Source organism: Cydia pomonella, chromosome 18 (genome assembly GCF_033807575.1).
Source record: "Cydia pomonella isolate Wapato2018A chromosome 18, ilCydPomo1, whole genome shotgun sequence".
Classification (NCBI taxonomy): domain Eukaryota; kingdom Metazoa; phylum Arthropoda; class Insecta; order Lepidoptera; family Tortricidae; genus Cydia; species Cydia pomonella.
In genome coordinates this window covers 1,369,900-1,394,320 of record NC_084720.1, presented here as the reverse complement: position 1 = coordinate 1,394,320, position 24,421 = coordinate 1,369,900, and the positions used below count along the sequence as shown (strand labels likewise).

Sequence of the window (24,421 nt, the reverse complement as noted above, 5' to 3'; positions counted from 1 at the left end):
GATCTGTGAATAGCGGAATGTTTATAAAAAGTTGGAAGAGTTCTAAAAATCTTCGGGAAAATTTCGCAGGAAACAAGCCACTTTCATTTTGAAAATGGAGAATTTCAAGTCATATACAAAAATGTGAGAAAATTCCAAAAAATTATCTAGTCAAAATTTTAAAATGACGCAACTCTGTTCCTGATGAAAATGGCGTGTTTATTAACAATCTTATACATAACCTAACAATAATATTTTATTTTATGAAGACAGGTTTCTATAGCGATTTTTAAAATACCAAATTGTACAAGTCTGTTAAAATGTTGAACTCTTAATTCCAAAGACACCCTGTATATCACGAAGTCTTTATTGCCACACTTCGAAAACGAAACAATAGAAAACAATAAACTTGTAATGAAACGACAACACGACAAACGACTTATCCGATATCCTTTTATATTGACCACCCGTGAAGGACCTTTAAACAAAAACAATTGAAAATCACTAACACCCTAAATATTGACCGATGGTTATAATCCATTTGATTTTCTACCTTGTCACAAATGTAATTGAGTCGATATTTAAAACACGCCGTCTATCTATGACTCTTATTGTAGGTACTTTATAATATGCACTTTATATTATTGCAATAAGGTAGAAAATTAGATGTATTAATCGGTCTATCACAAATTATAAGTTAAAGAGTTTATTGCGTGTCTAGCTCACTATTAATTTCTGTCATAATTTTTTTTAATAACAAGATTTTATTAGTGACTTTAATTTTCTTCGCAAACTTATAAAACTTCGAGTACATGAGTTGGTTTTTGTTACAATTTCCGTAAACAGGAAGTTTATCTATAATCAGACCATGTTTCAGTCTAAATTTAGCAACAAATAACTTACCTACTTACATATTCATAAAAGGCTAAAAATAAAGTATATTTAAGTAGACGATTATGATTGAAAATACACTTTTTTTATACTACTTCGGTGGCAAACAAGCATAGGTTACGGAGACGGAGGCGTCCTCTGCTGAACATATGCCTCTTTCATGAATTTCCATGTTGTTCTGTATGCAGCGGTTCTATGCCAGGTCGGCCCGGCCGTCTTTCTAATATCTTCCGACCTTCTGGCTCGCGGTGTCCGTCATCTCGGCTTCCCAGTCGAGGTCTCCTGAACAGTACTCGCTGGCCCCATCGATCATCATCATCATATATCGTTTGCTAGTACCTAACATAACAAAAAGAGATAGGTATAAGTAGTCCCTTGCATATACTTTTGAAAGTGAACGGTAGATATTATATATAAATATATACATATGTTTTGCCGAGTTTTTCCCTTACCTCAAGCCGTATCCAACCGTTTTGCGAGGATCGTAGCCATAGGCACGACCTGTGCGGATGGTTTGGACAGGAGCGACCTTGAATTAGGCTGACTCATAGCGAAGGGGTGTTAGGAACATTATTTACTCTGTAGGGACCTGGAGTAGGTAGGAGTCAGTAGTTAGGCTAGAATATTGGAAACCTTCACAGTCTCGTGGTCGATAACTGGCAACGATTATTTGAATTCAGAATTATCGCCCTGAAGGAATAAAGATCTGCAGGCAATTTATTCTGAAGGTGGCAAGCAACAACGATAGACGATATTTCTGTTATTAGTTTGGAAGAAAAAATAAAAATAAAATAAAATAAAAATAATCATTAATTCTGGTAAAAAAAAACCCTGATTTTACAATTTTGTTTTCTTCTTCTGCCAAACTGCAAGACAGTTTGTTGGCAGAGGGAACTCCCTTAAATACAGATGGGTTAGCTTATTGCCTAGTTAATTAATAAGTAAGTACGGTACATCTTATAGCTTATTGTGGTGGTAATTTAATTTTGTTTAATAGAATTAAATATTATCAGAAATATACCTTGAGCGTTTACATTCCCCACCTAAGATAGACCGTATCTCTTTACAGTAGGTAGGTATTTTTGGTGCGTTATTTCATTCGCTACTATCAATGCTAACTGTATTTCTTTTGTTTGATTTTATTACTCAAATAAAAAAAAAATAAAAAAAATAAAAAAAAAATGCAACATAGATTACTTATATAATTAGTAATAAAATAATCATAGGTTACGTTTTTACTAATCCCGAAACCTTTACTAACTAAACAGTAGAAAATAATCATTGTGCTTAAAAAACAAATCTGTAATAGCAGAAGAGCAAACACAAAATAGTTGCAATTTGACACAAAAGGATGTCAATCATTATACATTTTTATGCAAAGTTGACAACTTGCGTCAGCCATTTAAACATATTCACTAATGTTAAGAGGCTGTCAACACCCAATGTCCTTGAAATTGATGTTACTTAAACAGTTTTTTAAGAAAGACTATTTGTTTTAGTCAAGTAAGAAAAATATATGTTCATATTAATTATATTTCAAAGACCGTGGTCGTACTCGATACATGATTGAACGAAATCGGCTCGATAGAAAATAATTGCAAAGATTGGTCTTAAATTCACAATTAAACGGTTTTATGTCTTTATTGTTTTGACTTATGGCTCTGCAATTAAAATCACAATTTCAAAACATTTATATCTAAACCGCTGTTGAGTAAAATATTACATTAATAATCCACTTTTTTTTATTTAAATATTTTTCTCATTATTCCCTTGCCCAGGCCCAGTAACATGCGACAGTGCTATCTCATTTACTCCGATACAAATAGACAGTGTGCGCGCTTTAGGTATAGACAGCCTCTTAAACCATATTATAATGGTTCAACCATTTGCAAAATATGAAAAATTATACGAGTATTCATATTCGGTTATTGCAAATTTTAATGATTTTCGATTACTTTAACGACCCTGTTTTAACAATTATACAAAGGAATGGTCATAACATTTGAGTAAGACACGTTTTGGTCAGAACAGCTATCATTATCAGTGTAATCAAATTTAGAACATGTTTTTTTCGACCCTTGTTACCCGACTATACAGGGCGTCCCAAGACTATGGGACATCAAGGGAAAGTACCTTAAATATCGTAGTTAGGATATTTTGCTGAAAGAAGACTTTATTTTATTTTTAAAAATAAGTATTATTGCATTCAAAGATTTTCTAAAAATTGAAAATTGCTTACTTTTTCTGGGAATTAAACCGAATCTTGTAATTGTAATCAAACATTTTACTCTATTCATTTCTTTTGCGAGATCATATTTCTGAGATGACTTATTTTTTATGCATTCTTTCGATTGGCATCATAAAAATACAGAATGTTTTTTTTCACATTTGAGTCAGTTCGATTTCCAGACAAAGTAACTTATTTTTTTTTATCGTTGAATGCAGTATTACTGTTTTGAAAATAAAACAAAGTCTTCTTTCAGCAAAATATCCTATGTCATATTTAAGGTTCTTTCCCTTGATGTCCCATAGTCTTGGGACGCCCTGTATACCTAATATAGTAAACACCCCTATAATATAACAGGCACCAGTAATGGAATGTTATAGAAAAATCCTGTAAAACAAGTATTTCCCATCAGTTTTTAATCGCTGGCAACATTTTACCATAAACAAGCGCCAAAGAGCTGCTTAAGTTTAATTTTTCATTGATATTTGTTATTTTGAAAATGAATGGCGCCATTCATTCCATGACTGGACCAAAAAAACACAGTTTTAATTGGTTAATAATATTGAAACCAATTGCAGTAGCTTTCATAAAATACATAGAAAACATAATGGACGAATTGGACATTCAATTTCTAAAGCGTAAAGCGGTAGAAATTTTACAGGTGTCGGTGAAATATCAAAAACACTCAAAATTTTCTCTTAAATGTTCCATGATTGATGCTGTTAACCTATACCTATGGCAAAGCAAAATGAGGGTAGGTATTATCTCTTAATAATATAGTCATCATAAGAAGAGCTTGAAACAATACATGGTTCAGATCTAATTATTCATATAAAATTAAAGCAAGCTATAAAACTATAGTTTTTATATTGTATTGTATTGTACGTCTATTTAATTGCAAGAAAAATTACGGAAACAACAAATTTTAACATTAATTAAGCCAACCAACCAGGAAAACATCAAAATTAATTCAATAATCGTGGTTCCGACTAAATTTTAGTAATAACAAGAAACAAAGTTCAATGCATAAATGTAATAATTATAATTTTGTAACCGAAACCGCAGATATACGTAACTAACTTTATGAAAATAAATAAATTATAGAATTCATATTTTACGAAATTTCCCAGAAATATGCCATAGTCTGACTACGCTATTTTTTGCATGATAAGTACTACGCTAGTCAAGTAAGAGATAATATGTAGGTATGCATTGTCAATGCCCAGTCGGTGAAAACTTATCGTGGTTAGCGTCGATTGTACCTACTCTTAAGTAAATTAATTAATAAACTAAAGATGTAGAATTTTATAATTAAATCTGGTTAAATAAAGACGCATATAGAACAAAATTAAAGATTATAGTTATTCAAATATATAATATACATAAACGTTGGTCAATCATACACTAGACTACACGAAGATGTAAAGTGAATTCGCATCCAACACATTTCTAAATTTACCCTAATTTTAAAAAGCATAAAATCTTCTCACCCCGCTTTTACTTTGTTCCAGCTATGGGCAGTCGAAACCTCTCTACACCGAGACGACGAATACTCCCTCAAGAAGAGCAGACTATCCACCAGCGCGAAAACCGCCGCTCTCATCTACAAAGACTACATATACGGCGCCGTGTTCAATCTGATCATCTTAGAGGTGATCAAGTGTGTGGTCGGGTCTCCCCGGCCAACGTTCTTCGAGTTGTGCAAGCCGGATAAATTGGAGACTTGTGAGGGGTAAGAATAAATTATAAGTGGGGCGAGAATGTACAGTTATGGTTTAAGTTTTATTTACTTTCATGGTTATTTTCGGTAAGCGAGCGTTATTCAGATTAGGTATTAAATAAAAGCTGTTGAAAACAAATATACTAATTAAATACATTTTATATTATAACTTTGCCATTGTCAAGTATGAAAATAAATTGCTTGCACTACAGAACATCACTAATAAACAATGAATTCATGTATTGAAATAAAATAACAAGATTGTAATTAAACTAAGTATTGACAATTTTATTCATGTCATTATTAGTTTTAGTTTATGATCCGTAATATTATATTGTGTATTAAGAGCGTGCGATAAAGAAGAATTTACGAATGAGTGTGAATTGAAGCCCGATGCCGAAAGTGAGGGTTAAATTAACACGAGTTCGTAATTCCTATACCGCCCGTGGCACACACAATCACACTTATGAGGAAAAAAAGGAAATTATTATAATTTCTTCCTAATGTCGTACGTACATTACAGCACAAGGTCTAAATTTAGGATTTACGGACCGCATTCCCTACTATACGCATAAATAATAACGCCTTTTACGAACAAGTATGTTGAAAAATAAACTTTATAGGCATATTTAATTGCGTAAATAGAAGTTCCAATAACTGTTTACATTTTAGAATATTTAGATCGTCCTACATTTCCTTTCTGCAAAATTTGATAATAGCTGCCCTTTGCACTGCAGATTCGACCAGATGTTGATATGTCAGCATGTTAACTTACTGGCACACTTTGACCAAGTATATGTTGACCTGTGATGCACAATAACTGTATATTACAATAGGTTGGTGTTAATGGATTGTTTCTCATTGTTCCCATCAAGCACCTGTGAAAATCTATTATCAGGAAGTAAGAAATAGTGCCTCGACTGGATTATGATAATAATATACTTAACACAGAAATATTTAATATTTTGATAGCGAATAAAAGAAAAAGCTTTAATACAACTATGCTTAAATACATATATTCAAATTTAACAGGTCAATTTAAAGAATACGTGCGCAGCTCTATAGGTCAAGCGCGACTTCAAGTAAACCCCAGGCCAAAAGTATGGATACAGCGTTGCTTTTTTTATAATTTTATATTGATAACCATAAACTAACATTAGGGCAACCCCAAAAGATTAAAAATACTCCCTAAGTATTAAAACATCCTAATATATTGCAAATGAAATTTCGATAAAATTTACATATCGCCCTTTTTAATTGCCTTACAAATTGAATTTGCAATTATCGTAGTCACAAGAATTTGAGTTACTCATTACTTTTAAAAATATTCTATTACCATTTTTACTAAATAGATATCAAAATTGATATTATGAAAATGACAGTTTTTTCTCATCTACTCTTTCTCATCAACTACCTATGTAATCTTGTTTCCATACTTTTGGCCGGGGTTACTTGGTGTCGTGCGCTATAACGCAAGTCATGCTTGGAAGTCTGGTTTGACACTACATCATCAACGTCATTGTAAATCAACAAAAAAACAACAAAAATTCTCCTTTTTCTGAATCCGGTTTAAAACGGCTTGCAGGAAACAATCTCGAACGAGATTAGGTTCTTGATAAGCCAATGTAGCAATCTGTAACCTACTTCTAACGTTTAACAGTCGTGAAATTAATGTAATGCTGTTGAAATGAATGTTAAACAATACACAAGCTTAAACAAAACGCAACACAAAATTAATTTTGCTAGTTATATGTCTCGGCGGCGTTCTCTCGTTTCGGAGGCCAAGATTCTTTTTGGATCGCTGAGCCAAAGCAGTCGTAGTCAGTCGTAGTTATATGTCTAGATTTATATTTAGATTATTATTTTATTAATAATAAATTCCCTACAATTTCAACCATCGTAGGACATTTGCGGGGATCTTTTCTAAATACTTTATTATCTGTCTAAGATGTTTTTATAGGTTCGCCAGATACTGCTTTTGAACCAATTTTATGTAAAAATGACAAAATACAACTACTATTATTATAATTTACTTAAATTAATTAGTATGACAAATTTATATATTATATTCATACTAAGGTGAAAAGGGGTAAAATGATCACCGGGGCAAGAAGAACACTTTATGGAATCGTCAGTGTTCGTTTTGCACCCAGCATTTTTTTTTTCTTTTTACACTATCTAACTTTATATTAAATTATTTTTATTTTTCGCAGGTCGACATACGTGACCAAATATACGTGCACTTCAGACTACTCTCAGTACCTGCGAATCGACGCTATCCGGAGTTTCCCGTCCGGACACTCTTCTCTCTCTGTCTACTGCGGGCTCTTTCTAGCGGTAAGTACATTTTTAATCTAAATCTAAACTATCCACAACCAGCTATACCTCTGGCGTTGAATGATGACCTCTGCGACAGTTGTATTAAGTCTCTTTTGGTATAGCTTAATTTAAAAATAATTGTGAAATATATCTTTTTTCTTTTTTCTTATCTTGTTTTTATTAAGTGCCCATTAAGTTATTATTAAATTACTATATACATAGATATTACCAAACAATGAAATTGTCGTAATCATAACCTGTAACACGCGAGCAAAACTTCGTAAGCGCCGTAAAAAATCATGGTGCTTACGCGTTTAGGTCGCGAGATTTACGCTCCACTTAATCCTCTTCTATGGTTTGTTCTCAAAAAACAAAAACACACGGCGCAAAATACTGGTTTTCTGTGCCGGTTTTATACGTAGTAATAATAGTTCAATATTAATGTCAAAAGCAATTTTATTTCGTAACTGAAGGTATCTGAATCGACCTATAATCCCCGCGAAGAGTATTTACGGGCAGTTATTTTTTTATTCCGTCTGAGTAATTTGTAGGTATGTTTCATGATGATTGATGAATGAATAAGTAGATATCGTTCAAAATGTAGCAACTACATTTGTAAGATCAGTGTGGATAAGACCGGAATAATTTTTTTTGAGAAAAGAACTTCCGTCTTTGTATGTGATGTACTTCGCTCACACATACAGAGTTAGAAAGGAAGAGTTTCGCTTCCTCTGCTCTACCGACCGTAATTGGAATGTGTGTACAAGCTTGAGAGTAAAAGGCGAAACAGTTATAGATGGTCTTACCTCAAAGACGGTATTCTCCTCATTGACGTTAATTATTTATGGCAGTCCTAATATACTTTCTTATTTGCAGTGGTACCTCCAACGGCGTGCCTTCAGCTGGCACAGCCGCTCCGTGCTGATCGTACCCCTGGTACAAGCTGTGTGCCTGGGGTATGCCGCGGTGTGCTCTTTAACAAGGGTATCGGACCATAGACATCATTGGTATGATGTGCTAGCGGGTGCCAGTATGGGGTTACTCAGCGCTTTGTACACGGTAAGTCGGGAATCTTCTCAAATATCCAATGTAACAGAAATTCGGGTAGCTTTAGAGTAAATTCTAATTATAAATTTACATCCTGGCTACGGGTAGAAAGGTTTTCTGTGTTGCAATGTGCTTTGTAGTCTAATCTTCAAAGCCACAATCAAACTACAGAATTTCAATACATCTATTGGTCGCATATAATTGCACCTACCCTGGGCTTTCAATTTTGATGAGGTGACACTAGTATTTCCTCCCTAATTTCAAACCCAAGTTCGTTCGAATTGCGTAGATACAAAGAATTTTCGCGTCGATAGGTGAATGGAGACCCTAAATTAGCTTAGAATAGTTATGTAAATCCGGCTTTAGCTTCCCTTTTTACAAGTTATTCCCTCAAATTTCCTGTAGATTTCACGGTACAACAAAACTCTAAACAAATGTTCTTAGAACTCACACGTTTCTAAGCACGATCTTGTACTCGTACTAGAGCAAATTATGGCTAATAACTTACGCACGACTAGAGGAACCGTGTTGTAATTTATACTTATGCCGAGAACTTGTTGGCTTTCTGACCCTGGAAAACAAAATTGTCAAACATAAAAATAGGGGTTTAAACTCGAGGGATTTTTTAAATAATAGAATTTGGACTCTGTTATAATTGGAAAGTTATAAAAATCTTTACCCAGGTCCGTAGACAATTAAATTGTCAATCCAATCCATACATTACATCCAGGCATACATTATGCCTACCTACATTACGCCAATCTGTCAAGACCAGTCTGTCAGACCAAGACTCTGTCTGCAACGATTTTGATAGCACACGCAGTGCAAGTGTTATTTTAACCGTCAAACTTCTATGAAATTATGTCGACGACTTGTCTTGGTCTGACTCTATGACCGCCATCACGTTGCTAATCGGGCTGAGCTTCGGTCAAGTTTCAGTCAAACTGCCGCTACGGAGCAAAGTTATTTTATTGGGGGCGGGCCATGGTGTGGTGATTCTGTACGAAATATGTACTACTAATTATTGTTTTAATGTCCCCTCTTACCAAACCCGGGGGGTTTGGACTGGTTTGGACGCAGGATTTCTTTGTATTTATAAGTTTGTTTATCGTATAAAATTTACCGAACTATGTATTAAAATAGTGTGTAAGCTCCAAATGTGTTCTTACATTTATTTATTACCTATTACATTCCTGCACCCAAATCCCAGGGTATGCCTCTTTTTACTCTGCCAGTTCTTACATTACGAATCAACCACCGTATACTAAACCTAAATTCTTTCCAGGTACTAGTACTTTGCAAGAACTTCTCCCAACCAGCCGTGGTCAGCACCAGCGACATCTCCAGCAGCGACGGAACCCACCACAACCCTGACACCAAGCTCCTGCCGAATCGGGTCATGATGCCCTAGCCCCAAGCCGTATAAGCGTGCCTTACCGTGCCCTAGCGCGCCATGGCGTGCCCTGCCGCATGAAGTTGTGCACGCTTGCAATGGACAATCTCACCCCGCCTGGGGTTTATTCGAACGTTAGTGAATATGTACAACATGATGCTTAGTGTAGAAGAGTGTTCGGAAAATTGACGTGTAGCAATTTGAGTGTTAGTGTTAAAAGCGTACAAAACAAAGTAAATTTCTTACGTGAGATTTAGTGTTTGGGAATTAGTAAAGAACAATTTATCTTTCATATGTTTCGAACATGATGTAGACCCTGCAATCTATGATAACTGAAAAAGAATTAAAATATTTCTTCATGTTAAAAGATGTCACATACTTTCAGTCAATGATAATAAACAAGGAAAGAATAATGACATATTATTTTAAATTCATTCTAAATGCATCTTTGTTACTTTAGTGATTTTCTGAAAGGCTTGCAGTATGTTAAAATAAAACAGCACTACATAGATATAATAGAGGACCATCATATTACCTAGTTGGTAGTGCTAGCTCACTAATTGTAATCATTTGGATTTGAGACAAATTGTGTTTGCTTAAAACATTATTTTCTTAATAATTACTAGTTGTTAAAAGTTCTAAATATGGTTACTTATCGTTATGTAGAACTTATGCTGATGTACATAGATAATTTGTATCGCCCAAAAGCAATGTAGTAAATATCTTTGAACTTTTTGACATTAATTCTTTCTTAAAGTCAAAAAGCACAAATAAAGATGACCGTCTTAATGTATTTATGACGTCATGCCTAAATCGACAAAACTCATTTCTCTTTTTTTTTTCAAAAAAAGCACTTGAGGCTTAACGACTATCTAAATAAGAATGACAGAAAAAATATATTTAAGTTTAATAAACAAGAACCGTGCCTCTAGCTGAGATAATCTTATTATTTTGCGAAATTGTGTGTTAGCAAAATTATGAAAAAAAGGACAACGCGAGTCGGAGGTTGTCGAAAAAATGTATGCGTCTATTTTTCCAAGGTGAGATTTTAGACTTCGCTCTGTTTTTATCTTACTATGCGTACTTTTACCACTACGTGGGGCTATTTGGAATTTTAAATGGGTACTTTATGTGAATAAATGTGAAACACGTATGTATCTTCTGATGATTAAATGAACAGAATAAATGTAAGACCAATCTTACATCTAGAGACCCAAGTCTCTAATGATTTTTATCGATCAAAGTAGCCCCAGGGGTTCCAACTTACCCCTCGCGAAGACGTAATGTAAAATGGTCGAATAGATTACATTTAATACCAGTGATGTTTCGATTAGGTGAATATTAAAAATATAAATCTTTAGCAATAAGATATCTGCCAGCATCCATCTTGTTTCATAGAATTATGTATACAATCCTGTTATAGCCTGAAATGATTTTCACGCCACAGACTTCTGTTAAAGCCTTTGTTTCTTTTGTGCAGCGGTTATCAACTTATCAATGCTACCGTTACTGACTTAACGGGAGCAAACTTGTTCAAAAAGCAATTCAACCGTCCCATTTATATGGTTCAAATTCATGTAACAGATCATTCTGTTACCTGACTGGCCAAGGCTGCTCAAGGTCGACCGATCGTCCTACATTACCCAAACTCGTTATCTCAGAATGAGCTATTACATAAATTTGAACTTTTATACTATCTCAATTGTTGCTTTTTAACGATATATGATTACTTTGGCACGCGTCTTAGGCGCGTCTCCATTAAAGAAACAAAGGCATTTGCTTAAGAGATTAGGGTCTGAGGCGTAAAAAACATTTGACAAAATTCATACAATAAAAGATCATTTGGTGTCAAAATTTGACTCGAAAATATAAGAAAGCCTACCCTAAAAATGTCAAAAAAATATACCGAAACCATTGTAAAAACTATTTATATCTAAATTATTATTAAAACACAAGCTAGCTCTCCTATCACTAAACTATATGAGTATGAGTATACATTGACGCTTCAAAGCAATAGCGATAGATTTCTGTAAACAACCGTCTACTTATATTAACTTATTAATTATATTTAATTGTTTAACAGACAGTATTTGCTGTACAGTACCTGTCTAGTCGTAAGATTAAAATCGTACCCACCTAGAGTTAATTAGTTACACGTGATGTATGTATTGCGTTTATGAAGTCAAGTTTAGTATAGCTACACTTATAATAGATATCTTCAAAAATAAAGAAGGGACTGCCTTCCAGAACATTATATAACAGTGTTCGTATAATAGATATCTTCAAAAAATAAAGAAGGGACTACCTTCCAGAACATTATATAACAGTGTTCGTAAAGTGTATATATTCTGACCTTGACTTTTCATAAATTAATAAGTCAAGACTATTTATAAATCTTTTCGTAGTAGTAATATATTCAAAGTTGTAAAAAATAATGCACAAAATGAAATTACAAGTACAATGAGTTGCGAAGTTGCATGGAGAAATTATGAATGAATTCATTGATAAAGTCGCCATGCAGTTTAAAAATTAAAAAAAAAATTAGAATTTAATTTAATAAATTTTATTATATATTAATTATATTTAATTTTAATTTTTTAATTTCATATTAAAAAATTTTAAATTTTAAATAATTGACTTAAAGATTTCTTTATGTTAAAATCGACATGAGATGCATATCATTATTCATGTCTTTGCGTGGGGCTATTCGAAACATCTGAAGTTATTTAAAAACTAAGAGAATAAAATGATTTGAGATTTTTTTTTTATCATAGCAATGGTTGTAACAATTTCTTTAATATTATAAATTATTTGTTCCTTTACGTACTGTAAAATAGTTTTGTGTTCTAGATAGCACCATCACTCTGTGATATATATTTGACATTTTGTTTTTTATTACCACTACGAAAAAACGAGTATTGTTTGTCTTGACACTGTTATATTTTTATTTATTTTTAATATTGACATTCTGACATTCCCGGCATTTAAATGGAGATTAGTTTAGGATATTTCTTAATTTTGTAAATATTATTTTTAAGCGTAGAATGTGTGTTTGATCGTATGCTGTCTTTGAGTAATTAATAGACAATCTTTATTTATAACATTGGTTTTAATTATCCTTTATCCCGTAGTCTTAAACCTACCCTCTTTAGCCAAAAAGTAAAAAAGTAAACTTTTTTACTCTTGGAGCACGGTTCAGTTTTTTTTAGTTTAGATTTTATTTTGGTACGACCTTGATGATCGCTCACACTGGTTGGTGCATGCGCAATAAAACCAGGTCAAACCCATAAAGAATTGTTAAACTAGAGCCATCTTCTTGCATATACCTATTTATTGGACATTTGGCCGGCAAAAGGCAAGGAACTAAGAATATAAATAAATTTTATAGGACATTATTATTATTACACAAATTGACTAAGTCCCACAGTAAGCTAAAAAGCCATCTTGAAGGCTGGCAACGCACTTACAACCCCTCTGGTGTTGCAGGTAGGGCTGCCATCCGTCCGGGTTTTCCCGGATGTGTCCTAGTTTGGAGGCCGTCCGTCAAGAAGTGTCCGGGGAAAACCCGGACACTTTTCATGTAAGGAAGCACATTAAAAGTGCATGTAAAATTAAAGGTCTTGTTTTTTTTAAATATTATTTTCGGACTCGTCCGGGGAAAAAATGCGATTTACGCCAAATGTCCGGGTTTTTTTGAATCTTTGTCCGGGTTTGGCGAAATTCGAGATGGCAGCCCTAGTTGCAGGTATCCATGGGCGGCGGTAATCGCTTACTATCAGGTGATCCGTCTGCTCGCCTGCCTCCTCTATCATAAAAAAAAAACTCAATAAGGCTTGTGTTCTGGGTACTTAGACAACGACATATATAATAAATAAGTACTTAAATACATAGAAAACACCTATGACTCAGGAAGAAATATTAATGCTCATCACACAAATAAATACCAGGATTTGTACCCGGGACCATCAGCTTCATAGGCAAAGTCACTAGGCCAGAAAGGTCAAAAATTTCAACACTTATAAAGGTCAAAAATATTAAGGTTCAGCAATTGGGTCAAAATTCTTTTCATTGTCTTGTTTGTCTCTCTCTCACTCTGTCACGTTTGTATTTCCGTCTTGTATCAAATAAATAAAAAAGTCGAGTGCTATCGCATATCTTTCTAGAAAAATTACAAACTAAATTTCATCTCATAAAAAAGCTCCACTGTGTCACATTTCACGGGGACAAAAAACGAGACAGCGAAAAGAAATTTGACCCAATCGCCAATGTGCCAACGCCTTCATATGCTTTTTCATCCGCGGACCTTTTAGCCCCGCTTCAAAAATCTTGTAATTTTTATGTGTTCTTTCAATTTGTAAGGTGCATTGAAGTAATTTGAAAGCGGGGCGACTTTAAAAAATGGCCAAGTGGGAGTCGGACTCGCGAACGAAGGGTTCCGAAATTACGTCTGTTGTATGGGAGCCCCCACTTAAATATTTTTTTTCTATTTTTCGTATTTCTTGTTATAACGGCAACAGAAATAAATCATCTGTGAAAATTTCAACTGTCTACACGGTTCATAACATACAGCCTGGTTACAGACGGACAGACGGACGGACAGCGGAGTCTTAGCAATAGGTTTCCATTTTATCCTTTGGGTACGGAACACTAAAAATGGTGGTTTAAAGGTGACTGTCTGTCAATATCACTGACAGTTACACATACAAAAAATTCTTTACAAAATTCTTTATTTCATAAAAGCGTACATAGTTATGATGCAAGGGATGAGGCCTCCCAGTAAGCAAAGGACTGCCTGTGGAGGAGTTTTCATACATCCGGCAATACGTGAAATACGTCTTGTCATAACGAGGTGGGACGAGCTTGGACGTGTCAAGTGAATGCGTTGAAACTTAGCTGTTTGCGGTAACTTAGATCCTACTTAGGTACTGAAAACGTAAATGTAGAAAATATGCCAAGTTCGCAAATGCATAATTAGTGGATCTGTACGACTATCATATGACTATCGACACTTTTATCAACTATCGCGGCATGTGTCACGTTATACATATAGTTATATTTCCGACAAAAAACATTTCCAAATTCAGTTTGCAATATAAACACGCGGTTCACATGATAAATAATTATTCCCGAAAAACCAACATACGTATTACGTATATTCCGTCGCGAAAATTAGTTAGACCTTATGCCGATAGATGGCGCTGTGCATAATTATACTTAGTATAGGTACTTCTGGTCTTTCGCCTTTTTAGTTGACGAGGTAATTGAAAGTTTGTACGGAACCCTCGGTGTGCGAGTAAATCGAACTTGCGCTTGACCGGTCTTTTTATTATATAGGAGGCAAACGAACAGACGAATTGTCTGATGGTAAGCTAAGCTATTACCATCGCCCATGGACACCACCAACACCAGAGGGGTTGTAATGTAAGTGTTCTGTCGGCCTTTAATATGGGAACATAGTCATTACTTCCAAAATCATCCACTACCTACATCAAAAGTCGGGCAAAAAGGTAGGGAGCTTATAAAACTTACAACGCATTCATGTAAACACGCAGGCACATAGATACACATTTACAGATGTACAAGCTGCGGAAGTTTCCTAAAAGTTGGAAAACTTCTCGTAAATGTAAGGAAAAATCATTGAAAACAAAGGAAAATCATTTTCAATCATTTTGGTAATGCAATATTTCGATTCCTGTGTAAAAATACCAGAAATTTCCTTAATTTTTCAAGTCGAACGCATTTTTGGAAATATTTACGGCACATCAGTATACTACAATGAAACAGTATAGTGTTTATTTAGAAATTTTATTTCGCTCAAAAGTTACGGTATTTTGTTAAATGCTCACTGCACCCACCTTGAAGTTTTATTTGTTTTGCCTTATAGTTGACTGGTAGAGAATGCCTAGTGGCATTAAGTCCGCCTGTTGTACTCTTTGTTATGTGCAATAAAGTTTAAATAAACAGCCTTTTCTTCGGACTTGGCCTTTCCGCTACCTGTCGGGACAGTAAACACTACTAAGTTATTAGCTGAAGCCAGTGATAATAGCAATGTTCCTAGAAAGTTCCCACCGCAAATAGTGTTGGAGAAAACTCTTGAACTTGAGGTTTGGGTTAGATCTTCAATTCACATCACTCAAACGAATATTGTGGTGGAGTTATAATATTAACTTCAAGTTTTATAGATAGTGGGCTATATACATTATGAAAATTATGAATTCTTTAGACATCCTATTTTTCATACAAATTAAATATTACCTTCAATGTACGCTGTCATCAGTATGGAACGTAGAAGCAAGGAATAGAATATCCATAGGCAGAACTGTTGCAAGTGACCAGCTGTCAGCTATAAATAATAGTTCCAAATCTCTCCAGAGTAGCGCTAGAGTAGTTAAGAACCTAGGCGTTATTGACTGAGTGAAGTGCGCTGTCTGTGATTAGGTTTTTTTCTCAAGTATTCTAGGTATTGTAGCGCCACCTATTTATGGTTTTTCGTCGGACACTTTTTGGTATATGGCGATTCTATTCCTTAACTCTGTCTTCCATAGTCATCAGTGTAATTGAATTGACGTTACTTGTCACGCTTTAAACATAACAAAATTCGCAATACATTGCGTCTTAGACTAAACTTTAGTGTTCTAAAAATCAAAATAAAAGTTATTTGAAAAAGTTGCTGAACAAATGTTGGTCAGTTTGAGGAGTACACCCTACAGTTTAATTTGTTGCTCCTGTGTCTGGCCACACCCGGTATATATATATATATACAGTATGTATCTAAGCGTAAAGCAATTACTTAACCCCGTTAATGTTTAAGACATACTGAGCAACTTTTACTATGGGTCCAACCTTGAAATCGAGAAAAAAAATTTGGCTGTTTCATACATTTTGCTGAACTGATGTTGAAATTTACCATGGGAGAGTAAATTTTTCGCGATTTCGGGGTTAGTTTCATAGTAAAAGTTGCTCAGTATGGCCTAAACGTTTACGGGGTTGAATAACCGCTTTACGTTCAGAACCCCTGGTGTAAATTTATTCGATTGCGTGACGTGACGTACGCGTTTGCATTAAATCTCATTTTGTATGGGATTTAGAAACAGCGACCCAAGCGGGACGTTTTGAAAAATCTAAATCCTATACTAAATGAAACTACGTCACGTCTCGCTGTCAAATAAATGTAGGTATACTAGGGGTACAGATACTTTACTGTATATACAACACTAGACTATTTTGCACCCACGCTGGCAAAGCAAGTCGAAGACTTCAAATATAATAATCTCGTCTAATATTCGTCTCACAGTTGAGAAGCCTTCTTTGACGAAGAGAGCCCCAAAAAATACTTTTGAATTTGTTCGCAAAACTACAATACAATAAAAATACTCTTTATTGCGCACCTCAATACAGAAACCAATACAAAGAAAACAGAAAATTAGAAGCAAAACAAACAGGCTATCGGGAAAAAACGATCTCTTTCAGACAACCGGAAACGGATTTTAATAAGTATATATCAAGTCAGTAGGTGTTCCAGGTGGAATAAAATAAGTCTATTTCATAATCATAATATACACATTATACACATAACAAAACAATATAGACAAAGAAAAATGTAACATGATAGATAGGTACAATAACGATAAATTATTATAAATTAAATAAATTTAAAATAAACAAATGAAACATATACCCACCTATCTTAAGTTCCCTAAAAATAAAATAAAAATACGTATTTAAATAAACGTATACGTATTATTTACATATTTTAGTAGTTTTATTTAAGTTTTTTTTGTAATGATTTCTATTCATTATGTGTGATTTAATTTGTTCTTATAAAACGAAACATATACCCACCTATTTTAAGTTCCCTAAAAATAAAATAAAAATACGTATTTAAATAAACGTATACGTATTATTTACGTATTTTAGTAGTGTTTTATTTAAGTTTTTTTTGTAATGATTTCTATTGATTATGTGTGATTTAATTTGTTCTAATTAAACGAAACATATACCCACCTATCTTAAGTTCCCTAAAAATAAAATAAAAATACGTATTTAAATAAACGTATACGTATTATTTACGTATTTTAGTAGTGTTTTATTTAAGTTTTTTTGTAATTATTTATATTGATTATGTGTGATTTAATTTGTTCTAATTAAACGAATATTTTAATGTTTCTATAAAAAAAAAAGAAAAAAAAAGTAATTAAATAAATATAGTACATATACATATATTAACATATACGTAAAAAAAATACATAAAATTACGTAAAGTAGGTAATTTACAAAGTTCACCGTTCCATCACCGACAATCAAAGCAGATATATTAAAACGTATATCCCGGACAACCTCGCTGATATATAAGTAAGCATTTTGTCGTTTTGGTCGTAGCTCGCTATAAAACTTGTTCAAGAATTGAACAGCCGTAAAACAATGATTTTATTCTTGAAACAAGCAAAACATTACAGTAAAATAAACTGTAGCGTCCCGTCCCACAAAGACAGGCAAATATTAAAGACTGCCCAGACTTAAAGTTAGCTAGCTAGTAGAGATATAGCCTACCATTTAAATACGATCGATATTGGCAGGCCGGTAGCTTCGAGAAAAGCAAATTGCACTCCAAATTAAAGGACGAGATAAATAAATTCTTGAATGAGGTTGAAAGTTTTCAACGACTTCTGCGCTTTTGTTTTTGTGCGTGTGTGTGTGTGTGAAAACAAAAAAAATTATCCCTATAAAAGGGATCTCCTCCAGCTTTTAACCTTTGAGAAAATGCGAAAGGATCAAACACTAACAGGATTTTTATTATTTTGGAAGGCGTTTTGACCTCTGCTCAACACTGTAACACGATCTATTTCAATTATTTCTTAATCCCTTGAGCCCAACGTCCGGAATTACTATCAAAAATCACAACGATGTTTGTGGGCTGTTGGATGTCAAATGTATTTCCCTGGTACTTACGGGGTTAATGTACATCCAGATTGCCCTAATACGCCGCTCACGAGCCGTCTGGTTTTATATTATAATAGGTATTATTTTTTAAATCCATTGATAACCCATGCAGAAAACTTATGTGTCAAGCTAAGCCTGGCGTCCAAACCATAATGCGCGAGAGAGTGGGCTCCTTGATGCGCTGTGTTAGGCACAGACCCAACGACCCAACCGCCTTCTGAATACTGTTATTGACAGTTTGGATTGTCCAATAGTCAAAAAGTGGAACGCCATGCACATGGACAATAGAGGTGCCGTTGGAGTTAGTTATTTATGTAGTCGTTTTAGTTGAATTTAATATATTGTAATATGGACTGATGTTCGAAATTATTTTATTTATTTATTTAAGCCTAGCTGTTGAGGATTGTAGAAGGACTAGGTAGAATAAAAAATTGTTTAAAATTAGAAATGTACGGTATTCTACCACACGAGTACATATAAAAAAATAGGAAAATCAGTTGCTTGTTTCAAGTTCAAAATTGGAGTGTCACAGCATTAACTAAAGGGTGGCTAAAGGTGAATATCATAGACAGTGGTCGCCCCCGTCTCCCGCAGTCGCCGCTGAAGCCTCGCGTTTCGTTCCAACACTAGCCATTTGACAATGAAAGTGGAGGATGATGATGAAATGATCATGTAACTTTTCGTTGTATCTGTCATCCCAATACATTTTTTTTTATGGTAGAGGAGGCAAACGAGCAGACGGATCACCTGATGGTAAGCGATTACCGCCGCCCATGGACACCTGCAACACCAGAGGGGTTTTAAGTGCGTTGCCGGCCTTTAAGATGGGAGTACGTTCTTTTCTCGAAGGTTTGAAGGTCGTATCGGAAGGTATACATTATTCTGTTTTTTTTTGTCGATATACGATTGACATCTAGGTTCCAAGAAATACGAAATACTATTGAGATTGACAGTCTGTAATTTAGTCGTCTCTGGTCTCGGGTAGGCGGAGATTGTCACGAGCACTCGTGACTTGGCTTATTTAAGGCAATAGTTCGTACCTTCGAGCTATTTATTTATTTGTGTAATAATGTCCTATAATATTTATATTTATTTATTTATTTATTTAAACACGGTCTTAAATGTTACGAAATAATGGGGCAGATGAGCGCACGAATGGAATGTCGTTGCAATGTTAGTTATATGCAAAACATTGCTATTTTTTATCGTTTAGAGTTAAACCAAGATAAGTTTGACAGCGAGTTTGACAGCCCAGAAAGTGCAAGTGTTATTTTAAATGTCGAACTTCTATGAAATTATGACTTTACTTAACACTTGCACACGCTGGGCTATCAAAATCGATGCCAACTTAGCTTGGTCGGACTCTAGTGTTGTATTCCCGCCGGTGAGTAAGGTTACCAGAGCTCAGCGAGAGTGTAGAGTGTTAGGGTCGGCAACACGCATGTAACTCCTCTGGAGTTGCAGGCGTCCATAGGCTACGGAGACTGCTTACCATCTGGCGTGGTATGCTTGTTTGTCACCGTCGTAGTAATAAAAAAAGCTGATAATATTTAGGCGTCTACAATACGAGTATCTTACTACTTTCTTTTACATGAAGATTCAATAGGAATAGGTTGCCAATGACAATATAATATTTAATGCAGTTTTGTATACTGTAGGTCCACAATAGCGTAGTTTTAAACCGACTTTTAAAAAGGACGCCGCTATTTTCCTACATAATATAATATAGGGTTATACCAAGCTAAGTTGGCAGTGATTTTGATAGCTGACATTTTAAATAACACTTGAACTGTCACTTGCAGTGTCTGTCTCTAATCTAGCTGCCGATTTTTAAACTTATGCACGTCCTAATTAAACTTAAAAATAAGATTTTGTCATAAATTAAATTTTTGGTACAAGTTTTTATCGCTTGTTTTATCACAGAATTCCTATGGCTACCTCCTGTCCCTATCATCAGATCATCTCGATGGTACCATAATATTGCATTGCATTGTCACCCGACTTACGTATGTATGCAAATTTTCAACTTCATCGGAAACCGAGAAGTGGGTCAAATTTAACTTGCAAGATTTGTCCCGTACATACATAGGTACATTGCAAGTTAATAAAAAGCTTGTAAAAACATTGAAAGGGGTCATTTTATGAATAATAATTCATAAAATGACCACAGAAAGTGTCACGTTATTTTAGATTTTTGTTTATTTATACAATCTGTAGAACAGACAAGGAGACGAAGGAAGTAACTTAGATTGCAATCTCCCCTCAAGTTTTTTTCCTAAAAACTTTATTGCACACAGAACACGACAATTAGCAATTTATTTTTTAAACCGTCTACTTTAAAGATACGATCTAAAGGGGAGGCCACACTATCAGTCACCGTCATCTAAACTGGCACTTGTGAACCCTCTTACTATAAATAACTTGAGGTAAACAATGCAAGTTCAGTGACCTGTAAGGGCTTTTTCAATTTTAATTTTGGTCCTAAAATTATTCGGGTTAGGGACTCAGACAGTACACATTTTACAATTTAGTAAACATTTTACCATTTGAGTAAATAATGATTTACCTAGCGAAATTCACTTTAATAACAGGATCATGAAATTTTAAATATATGCATGACATTTTAAATTATTTTTAATTTTAGTGAGCATTTACAATTCTTGGCAGTTAAAACATTTTAATTAAAAAAAATTGTAAATGCTAACTAAAATTGAAATTTAAAAGGGTTTTTCTGACGTTATATTTTACTATATCTGGTGATCAATGAAATATGCTAAATGCAATAGAAATCGAAGTTGTGTGGATTTTTTTATATCAGAAATTTTAGAAATCATATATTCCATGAACCCTTTGAATGCCACGCCTGTTATATAATGCATTATATTAAGCATTATCAGAATGCATAATGATGAAATGAATTCATGTCTTTTAATAATTTATGTAAGAATACAAGGCTTGGAGACCCCTTACATCTCTAAAAAACTTTAGTATTTGTTGTTTGAATTTTTTTCATAGTTTATTTTTGTGCAATTCGACATTTAGAGACTGTATACATCTCTAATAAAGTATCTTATATTTAATTGATTCCATATTTGTAATTGTATTTTGTTATTTTTATGAATGTAAAATTGTAGGTACATAAGCGTGGCGGTCAAAAGGTACACGCGGACCAGTGCTGCCAGACGTTTTTTTTTTTATACTACATCGGTGGCAAACAAGCATACGGCCCGCCTGATGGTAAGCAGTCTCCGTAGCCTATATACGCCTACAACTCTAGAGGAGTTACATGCGTACAATAATTATCGTACAGGTACGATAATTTGGCCTCCGGTACGATGTACGTTCCAACGAACATTATCGAGCGCAAAAGTACGATAATTTTAGCCCTAGGACGATGCCACCGAAAAGTCTAGTATTTGAAGCAAAATATGGGTGTTCGGCTTCTTGGTATTAGTCAACAATGTCACTGTTTGGATCTGTCACAAAAATACACAAATATAAAACTGATTCTTGCGCAATTTAGACGAAGACTGTGTTTTCCTATATTATATATTTGTATTGTATATATTATATATTTGTTTTCGTATATTATATATTTTGATGACCGGTTTGGCCAAGTAGGTAGTGACCCTGCCTACGAAGCTGATGGTCACGGGCTCAAATCCTGGTAAGGGCATTTATTCGTATTTATTTATTTAATATAAAATTATATCTGAAAAATGAAGTGACGAAATATAATTATATATTATATATATCGTTGTCTAAGTACCCTCAACACACGCCTTATTGAGCTTACTGTGGGTCTTAATCAATTTGTGTAATAATGTCCTATAATATTTATATTTATATAATGGAAATTTAAGCTTATTTTGCAAGAAATTTTTAGAGTACTGCCTTTGTGATAGGCATATGATATTTTTTTCAACGGTACGATAATTTTGACACTCAAGTACGATAATTCTCTTCGCAACAACGCGGACGAAGCTTCAGGCAGTAACTAGTAATATTCAATTTTATGAGCTTACGTTGCGTTATTCTATTAGTCTTAACTCTAAAGGAAATACGCAATGGGGGTAATTTCCTATGTAATTTGAACTGTCACTTTAATGACAAAATGATTACATGAGTTTAGTACCCTTAATACTCGTAGTCGTTCTTATTTATAGCAATGTGTTAATGCGGCTGTCGGGATTGCTATGATGCAACTAATTGTAAAGTATACAATCATATCCTCTGCGGGAGTTGACATATTTAACGATAGACCAGAACATTTTTTTTATTACGAAAAGGTAAGCATTTGACCACAATCTCACCGGATGGTAAGTGCTGATGGAGTCTAGGATGGAACATGCTTAACTAAAAGATGTCTATTAGAATAGATTTGCAGGAAGTGAAAGTTTAAAAGGAAGTTGATGACTTGACTCACTGGATATCCCAATAATTAGCCACAGATTGCCTTAAAAATACTTAATAAAATATGTATACCGGGTGTTTCCCGTAACACGAGCAAATAATTAAACCATATATTGTACTCCTAAAACGATATAACTTTTCATAAACAAATTTTAAAAATTATGAAATCTTTAGATTTTAACTTTTTCATACAAATTTAATATTATTTTCAATGTACGCTGACATCAGTGTGTTTGACGTTGCTTGTCACGCTTTAAACATAACAATATTCGCAATACATTGCGTCATAGAATTAACTTCAATGTGTAATAAATAAAAACGTAAGTTATTTTTCAAAGTTGTTAAACAAATGATGGTCAGTTTGAGGAGTACAGCCTACAATTAAATTTATTGCTCCTGTTACAGGAAACACCCGGTATAAAATATTTGTATATAAGTAGTTAATAATTGTTATCAACTATTTACCATCATCCTAGTTGTAGCATTAGTTGATGTAATGTACTGGTACCAATTAATTTAACCGTAAGATTACTGCATGTTCACTGGTAGAAGACACTTATATAAGATGTGGTTACCTATAATTAGATAAGCATCAGTCCTGATTGTCATATAGATTTAAGAGCATGTAAGATGTATTATCTGTTGGTAATCGTAAATAAAGAAAAAATAAATAAATAAAAATAAGAATGAAAATTTTAAAAGCAAAATGCTTGTAAACGAGGATGCTAAGCGTAACACGACATTACCTACCAATAACTCTTTATCCAAAAAACCGGTCAATTGCGAGTCCGAACTCACGCACCGAGGGTTCCGTACAAACATTCAATTATCTCATCTATCATCTAGCAATAAACACAAAAGGCTTTTGACGATAAATATATTAAGCATAATTGTGAACAGCGCCATCTATCGGTAAATTGGCTTGTTAATTTGCGCGACCTGTATGTATTTTTTTTTGGTTAATTTGACATGTAAAGTCCGAATGAAAGTCATTCTGATGAGACATTACGGTATTTTAGCCATATGGCCGTGCCTAAAGCTAAGTTTTACTTTCTTTTCAAATCGCCAAACTAAGTTTAGTAGGGTGAACTACTAACTGCATTAATATTTCCTACCTAGGTTTCCCATATTTACTCTAAACACAAATCATGTAAACCTTTAGTTTAGAAACCTAACGCCTACAGTCATGATCAAACTAATCCTGAGGAAGTTATTTCGCAATGTGTCCTACGCCTTAATGTAGGAGGAGTAATTTATGTGTTAACGTTTGTGTTACGGAAGGTGGAGGTAAGGAAATAAATCTCCATGTACCAAAAAGTGTCATCAAAAAACCTTAAATAGGTGGCGCTACAATACCTAGAATACTTGAACAAAAAAATCAAATCATAGACAGCGCACTTCACTCCGTCAATAGCGCCCAGGTTCTTAGCTACTCTAGCGCTACTCTGGAGAGATTTGGAACTATTATTTATAGCTGACAGCTGGACACTTT

At 34.1% G+C, this 24,421-nt stretch overlaps 2 protein-coding genes across 3 annotated transcripts in view; both read left to right on the top strand.

Moving 5' to 3' along the window:
* Positions 1-11,925, top strand: part of LOC133527646 (phospholipid phosphatase 2-like) — a 162,772-nt gene extending 150,847 nt beyond the window's left edge. For both annotated transcript variants that reach the window (XM_061864746.1, XM_061864747.1), the window contains exons 4-7: positions 4,609-4,829; positions 7,031-7,154; positions 8,013-8,195; positions 9,469-11,925. In XM_061864746.1, coding sequence (XP_061720730.1) covers positions 4,609-4,829; positions 7,031-7,154; positions 8,013-8,195; positions 9,469-9,594 — 654 coding nt within the window. In that variant the 3' untranslated portion in view covers positions 9,595-11,925. The remainder of the gene's footprint in view (positions 1-4,608; positions 4,830-7,030; positions 7,155-8,012; positions 8,196-9,468) is intronic.
* LOC133527638 (nose resistant to fluoxetine protein 6-like) overlaps positions 1-24,421 on the top strand; it is a 356,837-nt gene that overhangs the window by 264,712 nt on the left and 67,704 nt on the right. The window lies entirely within an intron of this gene.